General features: G+C 46.1%; 1 protein-coding gene across 4 annotated transcripts in view; it reads left to right on the top strand.

Moving 5' to 3' along the window:
* ACAD11 (acyl-CoA dehydrogenase family member 11) overlaps positions 1–8,048 on the top strand; it is a 55,658-nt gene extending 47,610 nt beyond the window's left edge. The window contains exons 17-20 of one of the 4 annotated variants that reach the window (XM_005278645.4): positions 680–834; positions 2,734–2,850; positions 3,909–4,018; positions 7,460–8,048. In XM_005278645.4, the coding sequence (XP_005278702.2) occupies positions 680–834; positions 2,734–2,850; positions 3,909–4,018; positions 7,460–7,574 (497 nt within the window). In that variant the 3' untranslated portion in view covers positions 7,575–8,048. The remainder of the gene's footprint in view (positions 1–679; positions 835–2,733; positions 2,851–3,908; positions 4,019–7,459) is intronic. The other 3 variants (XM_042841277.2, XM_065587072.1, XM_065587074.1) reach the window with 3 other exon arrangements.
* The last annotated feature ends 2,213 nt before the right edge of the window (positions 8,049–10,261 follow it).

Genomic DNA, 10,261 nt, shown 5'->3' with positions numbered 1-10,261 from the left:
ACAGACAGGTCTGCCTCAAAGTCTTTCAAAACAGAATTCTGATGTTGCCTACGGCCATACTATCCTGAACAAGCCTGATCTCGTCAGAATTCTGCATAGGCAACAATAGGTATTACTTGCCCCTTCTTGTAGGAGGAACGTTTTGACCTCTCTGACTTATGCCAAGTCTCATCTGGGGAGAAGCTAGGATTTATATAGCTTCTTCGCCCACCATGCAAGTGCTTTGCTGAATCAGAGTTTTATTGAATCACCCTTGGAACTGATCTTTCAGTTGGACATTCATCAGTTACGCTCTGGAAACCACAAATTAAAAGACCTCAAATCCCATAAAGTAGATAAAAATGTAAGAAATAATTAGGTAATTCAAACCCAACTGGAAACCAGAATAATAACCCCTTAGGCACAAATACTATTGACAGAACCTGTGTGTTGTGTATTCACATAAAGCAAAGTGTGTGTTGCTTTATGTGAATACATATAGGTATTAAACAATTAAAATGGCTACAGTGCTGCAAAATAATTGTAAAGAAGCTCCTCTCTAGGGTATCATCAGACAATTCCTGCAGTATGGCCACTGATTTTCTTCAGAGCAGAGGTGCGCGGTTATTTGAAGCATTGAAATGAGTTCCACGTGGCCATTTTGTTTCCCACCTCTCTTTTTTTGTTTCCCACCACACAGGTGAAGGAAGGGGTTTTGAGATTGCTCAAGGTCGGCTTGGGCCAGGCCGTATTCACCACTGCATGAGATCCATCGGTGCAGCTGAATCTGCTTTACAGATCATGTGTGAGCGTGCAGCTCAGAGGGTGACCTTTGGGAAGAAACTGTACCAGCATGTAAGCCCACTACCTCTTTGCCTAGTTTGCTATGAATACCCCTTTGCTTAGCTCATGTGGAAGCTTGGGATTCTAACATCCACAGTAACAATCACTCTAGAAAAGGTTGAGATAATCGCTAATTCCCATCAACTCTGGAGATGCTGTAGGTTAAATATCTGTCTCAGATAGGAAAGAAAATATTAAGGTTGGGAGAGTCTCAGTTTTGATTGTGCCAAGATCTGCAATCTGAGTGAATTCCTATAGTTGTTTTCCTAACAAGTACTAAAGCCCCATTCACTGTATTTAAATACACATTTTGTAGCAGAGTTTTGGCTGGTTTTCTCTGATCAGCATGGACCAGGACTCCAGAGGCAGGGCTGGTCTGCAAACCTTGGACTTGTTTTCGCAGGCACAAATTTGCATTCACCATTATCGGGCACTTAGATGTCTGGCCTTGACTTATGGGCCCAGTCAGAGACTGGGCACTGTGTGATCATAGCCAGAAAATAACTTCATTTTTCCCAGTGCAAATCAATGTTAAGGCCAGGCTGAGTATTTGGCCTGATCTGCCAGGCATTCCTTCCTGACAGCATTTGCCTGTTTTGCTATGTCTGTAAATTGATGTGCTGAAGACTTCCTTTGGTTGGCAGACATCAAGTATTTCTGGGTCTCAGCCAAGCAGACACAAATGTTTGTTTGTCTTTTTTTCCACAAAGTAAAGGCTTGGGAAGAAGGAAGTGATTGCAGCAGATTCTAGAAAATGGTTATACAGAACTGATATAATTAGAAATAGCTGTATAAGTGTCTCAGCCCATCACATGGAACAATTAAACACAAAACTAAAGTACTGCCGTTAGCATGTCCAACAGTGGAATCACCAAGTGCACACGTTGTCAGAGTCCCTTTCAAATAAACAAAGGAAGTTTAGGCTTTGTCTCCAGTGGCAAGTGACGACGGTGTGAACAGCGCGTTGGCGTCAGGAGCGCTCTCCTGCCCACAACACTAACATGGCCGGCTGTGTTCACAAAAGGTGCAAAATGGAATTTTTATCATTTGTGAATAGCCCAGATGCTGTTCCCCCTGAAGGGCAGCCTCAGACAGGAAAGACATAGCACAGAAGGGCTGTTATCAAGGTCTTAAATTACTGCAAACAAGCTGAGCTTGTGCAATTGACTATAGTGGGACTAGTAATACATTGGCAAAAATAGTAAAGGGCAAATGCACTAAGAACCACAGCACAACTGTTTCCCTAGGTTCCCCTCCCCCCCCAAGATTTGGACATTTGCGATAACTGATTGAACTTAGTCCCTGACACTTTTTTTATTTTGGCGTGTCATGGAAGGACTTTGCAGGGAGGTGGGTTTGAACAGGTAGTAATAGCAACGAGAGGAGGTGCAAGTAGGGCAGAAGCAGGCAACACTACCAGAGCATGAGGGGAGTGGGGAGTCTGAGTAGCAAGCAGGCAGGTGCACAGAGCCAGAGCAATGGGAAGAGCCAAACAAGTGAGGATGGGCAGTTGGGTGGTTCTTTTCTCTCTCTTTGATTCTAGTGGAAGAGCAGAACCATAGCAACTCTGAGGCTGGATATTGCCCGTCACATCCACGAAGACACACTGCCGTCTCTCTGTCCACTTAGGCCTTGGCCTTAAGGGGTCGGTAGTTGGTTGAGAAAAGCTTTTATTAGTTGACTGTGTGTCTGGTTAGTTTTAATTTATGGTTCTCTCGTGTGTAGAAGTGGGCTGATTTTCAGAAGTGCTGAGTACACATGATCAGCCCGCTTCTATCCAGGAGCCTTATTTAAACATCCAGCACTGAAAACTTTGCAAGTGTATAGCTAAGAGAGGCAAAGGGGTGTTCTGGAAACCCGGATGATGTTGGTCTGTTTCATGCCCCCAGTTTTCTCTTTATGTCTCTACAGGAGGTTGTTGCCCATTGGATTGCTGAAAGCCGCATTGCTATTGAGCAGGCCCGATTGCTTACACTGAAAGCAGCCAGCAGCATTGATACCAAGGGCAGTGCACAAGCAAGGAAAGAGGTAAGCAGGGTTGGGGTTTTTTTTTTTGGTCATTGAGGGAAAAAATTAAAGTAATAAAGGACCCACTTTCAGGATTCGCTCCTATCTTAATAGAGCTGGTGGAAATTTTTTGACAAACCCCAGCCTGTTTATGGAAGAGCACACTGTCACAGAAAATTCAATTTTCCATTTGTTTTTTAACAAGATTTTTTTTTCCAGTTGTCAAAAAACAATGGCGAACTTGCTGTGTTTTGAAAAATAGAACTTGGGTGTTTTGTTTTGTTTTTTTTAATTTCCTGGCACCTCCTTGCCCTTTTCCAATCAGTTCTGCTTAATAGATTTACCCCAGTGAAACCAGCAAAAGAAATACCGGGGGAAATTCTGAAATCAAAGAGTCACTTCATTGTCCTAAATCTGGGCTCTCTTGCCCCTCCTGTGCAAAAGCTTGATATTTTTGGTCACTACTGTTTATTAGCCACTTAGAACAGGTTAAAGATGCCCAGTCATTGATGGATATTGGTAATCTTTTACCTGATATATTTATTTATGTTCCAGGTGAAATCATTACTTGTTACTCTAAGCCTAAAGGTATAAATGGGGTGGAGTGCATTTGGATGGCCTAGAGGATAGTTACAGAACCTTACTCTCTAATGCCGCAATCCTGCATGGTGCGAAGTACCCTACCCTTCTTTAGGAGGTAGCACCTTGCAACAATTATTTGAATATAGCCCAAATTTGATATGACATGTTAGTCCAGTTTCTAGAAGTGTCCCCATCACAGAACAAAGCAGTTGGCAGTCTTTGAGAGACCAAGAATTGAGTGTGTCCAAAGACTGAATAACCTTTTGTAGCCACTCAGATCATTCCTGAAGGTCAGGGTATAGTCACATTAAAGGTGGAGTGGAAGCTTGCAATCCCAAGTCCCTGAGTTGTGGCAAATGCACAGCTTGTTGCAATCCAGCTCTTGGAACTGGGCCTGTGGAAAAAACAGGACCAGAGCTGTGTGAAATTCCCATTTCCTACACCCCTTATGGTGGAAAACTCCTACATTCAGGTTTGTTTGTTTTGTTAAAATACAGATAGCTATGATCAAGGTGGTTGCACCCAGAGCTGTCCTTAAAGTGGTGGACTATGCAATCCAAGTTTGTGGTGGAGCTGGAGTTTCTCAGGATTTTCCTTTGGCTCGTATGTGAGTAGGAGGGATATCTATCCCATGTTTCTCAAACACTAGCAGTATTTCCCCTTTCTTGTCAAACTGGTTAAAAGGCTCTACATTTCAGGTCGGATTGAGCCAAATTCTGCTGGGACTGGAGCTGGGCAGTTTCTTTTTGGCAAGTAATTTGATTAAAAAAAAATGCAGTTTCAACAGACCCAAAACTATGACTTTTCATCAAGTTTGTCAGATAGTTTTGACCACCCCAAAATACTCTAAGTGGTTTAGTAATGTCAAAAACATGTAATTTGGACCCAACCTCAAAATTTTGTTTCAACCTCAGGCATTTTCAGAAAAGCAAATGACTAGATTTTTAAAGTTTGAGGAGTGGGGGAGATAGCCAGCTCCCTGATCACCTTTAGCCCAGGGGTTAGGACAATCTCATGGGATATTGGAGACCCAGGTTCAATTCCTCCGTCTGCCTACTGAGGGATTTGAACTTTAGTCTCACATTGCAGCAGGATGTCCTAGCCACAGGGCTCTGGGTCATTCTCAATCAGACCCGTGGAAGCTGTTTTACTTTTAAGTAAATAATTAGTATTAGAACAGGGACTTGAATTTAGGACTCACCTAGGGTATGGGAGACCCAAGTTCAAGTCCCTACACTCGTTACTGTTTATAAATAAGTGAAACAGTTTTGACAGAATGACCCAGAGCCCAGTGGCTGCTGCTCTTTTGATTTTTGACAAAATTAAAATTCCATTTTCAGTTTGATCCAAATTTTTTTTTTTTTGCAACGGTCAGTGAATGGAACCAGGGCCGGCTCCAGGCACCAGCTTCTCAAGCAGGTGCTTGGGGCGGCCGCTCCGGAGAGGGGCTGCACGTCCAGGTATTCGGTGGATGGTCCCTCACTCCCGGTCAGAGTGAAGAACCTCCTGCTGAATTGCTGCCGCAGATCGCAATCGTGGCTTTTTTTTTTTTTTTTTTTTTGGTTTTGGCTACTTGGGGCGACCAAAACCCTGGAGCCGGCCCTGAATGGAACAATCCATTATCTGCCCAGCTCAAACCCTGCTGTACTCTTTTACCTCCATTGAAGTCAGTGGGGCTGCATCTGAAAGCAGAATTTTGTCTCCTGTACTCAAAGGCATTATGCCACTTCAGAGTAGAGGTGAAATACAAAATAAAATTTATTCAGTTAAGACCAGAAGGGACTATTATAATCTACTTGGACTTCCTGCATAACATGCACTGGAATTTCACCCAGTGATTCTTGCATTGATCTCTATAACTTGGGGTTGAACTAGTGTCTTACCCAGACTGGATCTCCTGATGACTCAGTGATGGAGAATCTACATTTTATACAACATTTTTCTAAAACCAACTCCAGCTAATCTGTCACGTGAGGGGGCTCAGTCCAGAAGAGGAGCTTTGAAGAGAGTGATATATTCATCCTTTCCACCTTACAAAGTTAATCTAATCAATCTGAGCAGAATCTGCCCTAGCGCTAGAGTAAAGTTTACTTCCAAAGCTGGGTTTTCAGGGGCAGTTCAGAGTGCTTTTGCCAACCTTATTTAAGGACTTAACATGTTACCCTTTGTCTCAGCAATAGAGCACCTTACTGTTGACAATGAAAATATCCCTTATACCTGGTGCACTTATGATCCCAGCAGCTAAGTAGAAGTTTGAAAAATAGTGTCCTGAAGCTTGTCAGTACCAGGTTCTGTTATCAGAGCACTAAGTCACAGTTTAGAGGTCAGCAATAGCTGCCAAGGCAGCTATACCATGCCATCCTTTGGCAATCAAGGAGCAGTGATGGACTCACTCCACTACAAGACATGGACACAAGCTACTCCTGTTTCAGTATCAATATTGCTTCTCTCATAGCTGGCTTAAATGTGTCAGTTTGCTCATCTATAGGCCAAAATACAGTTCTGATTTCAGAGGCACACAAGCCCTACTGATGGCAATAGTGCATCATTTGAGAATAGACCACTGCAATGGAATGGGGATTCCTGGTTCACATCCCAGCTTTCCCTGTGATCTTGGGCAAGGCACTTTGTTTCCACTCTCATCTTCTTAATAAGACAGCCCCTGCTTCAAGACCTGTTTGTAGAATACCCATCACCATGGGAGGGAGCCTAGTACTGTAATATAACAAAGTGCATTTCCAGAGTTAGAAGTGAGACTTAAGTGTAGTTCTCCCCCTCTAGGGGCCAGACATGAGGTTGCATGACCAGAGTGTGATGTACTCTGCACTGCAATTAGGGGGGCCCATCCCAGCTGGCTTCCACTAAGAGGCTATTTAACTACAGTGTAAGATGCTGGAGGGTCCCAGAGCACAGGCTGCAGCCCAAGCCCGAACAGCAACACTGCAGTCAACTAGCCCCTTAGCCTGAGTTTAAGTCAGCTGACAGGGGCCAGACCACAGTGGCTAATGGCAATGTATACACACACCTTTCACCTTGGTGCTGGTCATTTTAAAGGTGCTGGTTCCATCCCCCTAAAGGTCACTACACTCCCCCCCCCAAAACCACCCATGATTGAGGACCTCTCTCTGACAACACAACATCTACTGCTTGCGGTGAAAGGACAGATCCAGTTGCTCAGAGGCAGTAGCAGACAAGTCTATAGATGACTTACATGGGGACTAAAAACAGCAGCTAGCATTACTACAGTTGATACCCAAGGGAACTGTAGCAGCTTGGGTGTAGTGAAAAGGAAATGGTACTTAAGAGTTGTAGAAGGAGAAATGGCTCTATTCCCAACGTAGCACCAGTTAACTTGTGGTGGGAGGGATAGTTCAGTGGTTTGAGTATTGGCCTGCTAAACCCAGGGTTGTAAGTTCAATCCTTGAGGGGGCCATTTGGGGCTTTAGTTGGGGATTGGTCCTGCTTTGAGTAGGGGGCAGGAATAGATGACCTCCTGAGGTCCCCTGATATTCTAACTTCAGGACTCTGTGTATCTGAAATCTCTAAACAGGCTGCTTACATTACAGTAAAAACTGAGTCATCATCTGGCAGTGCAAATAGGATAGGCTCTTCCCCCAGGCAATTGCCAGCAGACGTGGAAGGGCTTGCTTCCTAAATCGGTTTGACGCTGGCTTTTCCAAGTGCTCCAATCTTGTAAATGCATAAAAAAAAGCTCCTGGCTTCATGTACTGGGTTCCTAGCTGGATTTAGTCTTGAGGAAGAATTTCCAGCTTGGATTGACTCCTGTTTCTTCTAGGCTAGTGCTATTCATTAAGAGTGGCTCCTTCCCCCTAACCAGTTCTGTTCAGTCAAACAATTCCAGCAACACAAGTTTCCTTATTTCATGGATTAAGGAAACAGCCTACTTTAGGTTTTTACTGAGAAGACATGTAACTATAAAAAAATCTTGGGGTGCATTTTTTGCTGTCACTTTACCAACCCACACTCTTAGGTGCTGGCACTGCAGGCTCTAGAATACACACTAATTTCAGATCATCATCTTACACAGGTTTGCCTTTATTCGGACCCTACGAATAGCTGATGGGCCTGATGAAGTTCACCTCTCAGCAATTGCAAAACTGGAACTACGGGACCAAGCCAAGCAACTGACCTCAAAAATGTAATAAAATTTAGTCGAATTGTACAATAGCATTACTTCTGTTTAAGGAATCTCTCTGAATGATTTAGGGGGGGGGGGGCGCGCAACACTGAGGGTATTTGAACTAAAATTACCTATATTTAATATTTACCAAAATGTTAATTTTCTACATTCTACACTGATAAGTTTAATAGTTCAAGGGTAACTTGAATTTGTTTTGCTTAGAGGTACTTGAGTCCTAAGCTGCTAAATAACATTTTTCCAGTTAATCTTCCAGCTACTGATCTGAAAGGTTACTTTATCAAGCCCTTAGCTGTTCTTATGTTGTACTGATGTTCTCTCAATCAAGGCCTCTATGAAGCTGTCTGTCGAACGTTATGTTTGTGAAATGGTTTCACTTAAGGCACTGCATCCAGCTAAAGCTTGCAGTTCACTGTTTGAGATTTAAAGTGTCACTAATGCATTGAATAAGTCTGAATAAAAGATTTCTCCCACAACAGTCCAATGCTGCGGCTTTGCTAAAGGATCAACAACAGTGTTTAGGGAGACTATTTCTTTTAGTATCAAAGGGGTAGCCATGTTTGCTGCTTTTACAGATCTAGACTAAGAGTCCTGTGGCACCTTCTAGACTAACAGACGTATAGGAGCATGAGCTTTCGTGGGTGCATCCGAAGAAGTGGGTATTCACCCATGAAAGCTCATGGTCCTATACGTATTAGTCTAGAAGGTGCCACAGGACTCTTTGCTGCTTTTACATTTCTTTTATAAGGGTTGCTCGTAGCACAAGCCAAAAATGCCTTAAATCTACCGAACGATCCAGCTCACCACTGACAAGTAATAACTGTCTATACCTTGTGTAAAGTCAAGTCTGCAGGAGTGGGGGGGAGGGGGAGGAGAGAGAATTAAGGAAACAAGAGAAAGCTCTTGCTTGCTCTCAGATTCTAGCCTTGTTCTGGCTGGTTGTAAAGAAACACTTTCTGCAGCTCTTCAGCAGTGTAGTGACAGACAGGCATCATATATGACATTGGATATTGATTTTACTACGCATCACTTATTAACATATCAAGTTTTAGAAGGAACTATTAGTTAGGGAGCAAGCATTGCAGGCCACACAAACTCAGTCCAGAATGTGGGTATTCATTCAGCAAAGCCTCCATTGCTGCTACTCATGCTATTAAGTGTACACTGCTACTTATACTCTGCTAGCTTGATGAGAGTCTATACACAGGCAGAGGGATGATACCCAAGCTTGTAGCATAGAGGTAGCCATCCCCTATGCCAATGGCACGTGTCTTCAGTAGACCAGACTGTGACCTCAGCAAAGCCATACCACTGAATATTAAAGGACAGATTATTTCCTCATGTGCACATGTTTACAGACAAAGGTAAAATTTCATCCATTTTTTAGTTATGGCCATAATAATGACACTTTACCCAGCTGAACTTAATGAATATGGAAGGTCAATGTTGCTAACATTGCTAATAACTGAGGTTATGCATAGTGTTTAGCTTAGGGTGACCAGATGACAGAAGTGAAAAATCGGGACGCGGGGGGGGGGGGGGGGGGGGGCGGAGCAAAAAACAACAATAAGCCCCTCCCCCGTGCGTGCCTGGACCCCCCCCCCCCGCCCCCCCAGCACCAGAGGGTGCGCTCAGGCCACGTCCCCCAGCCCCCTCCCTCCACCCGCTCTCGGCCAACTGCCACTCGCCCCCTCCCGCTCTACTTGGAACGTACCAACGCTGCAGATGGGGCTGGGGAGCCGATGACCAAACACACCCCACACTGGGGCTGGACCGGCACGTGTGGGAGAACCCACCCGACAGGACGCCGGGCTACTGGCCCTTTAAAGGGACGGAGAAACGTCCGGTTCATGGCCGGATCGCGGTGCCCACAAGTGCAGCCCCATGGCCCTGCCTGAGGGCCGGCCCCGAGAGCACTGCCTCCACCGCGGCCTCCCCATGGGTCTCCCGTCCCTGCAGCATCATCACCCCACCCCGCACGGGCTACCCAGAGCAGCATCGGACCCCCCGTCCTCCCTCCCAGAGCCTGCCTGGCACAGTCCCTCCCCGCCCCCCCCCTCCGCCTGCAGTGCTAGCCTCAGGATCCAGCAGGCAGGTCCCGTCCGGGGACCCCAGCACCCCGCACCCACTTACTGCTGCACTCTGGGTCGGTGCAGCGCTTGCACTCGGCGAAGCACCGGTCCAGGTGCTTGGCGGCCAAGCAGAGGGGCCACTGTGCGGGCAGGAGCAGGGCAACTAGGGCGAGGAGCAGGAGGGAGAAGCGGGGCCGTGCTGCAGCCATGTTCACAGGGCTGGCAGCGGGGGGAGGAGGGAGTGTCCCTCTGGCTCCTGTCCGTGTAGCTCCGGCACGGGTCAGGTTGCTGCTGGTGCCTACAAGCCCCGCCCCTGCCTTTGTGCGTGCCTGGGGAGTGGAGCTGCAGCACTCTGGAGGTGCCTGCCGGCCGGCCAGCCCAGCAGAAACTCAACTGCACTGCCCCAGGGGCCGGAAGAAGACGTGAGCAGTGCTGGCTTGCCGCGGTACCCCCGATATCGGGACAAAGTGCGTCCCGACCGATGTAAGGTCGGGACGCGGGACAAGTCCCCTAAAATCGGGACTGTCCCGATCAAATCGGGACGTCTGGTCACCCTAGTTTAGCTGTGTATTGGACTGCATCGCCACAGCTCCAGGCTGTGGTGACCCAGTACTTTTTT

Source organism: Chrysemys picta, chromosome 2 (genome assembly GCF_011386835.1).
Source record: "Chrysemys picta bellii isolate R12L10 chromosome 2, ASM1138683v2, whole genome shotgun sequence".
Taxonomy (NCBI): domain Eukaryota; kingdom Metazoa; phylum Chordata; order Testudines; family Emydidae; genus Chrysemys; species Chrysemys picta.
The sequence above is the reverse complement of the archived record's forward strand: the minus strand, read 5'-3'. Positions and strand labels throughout refer to the sequence as shown.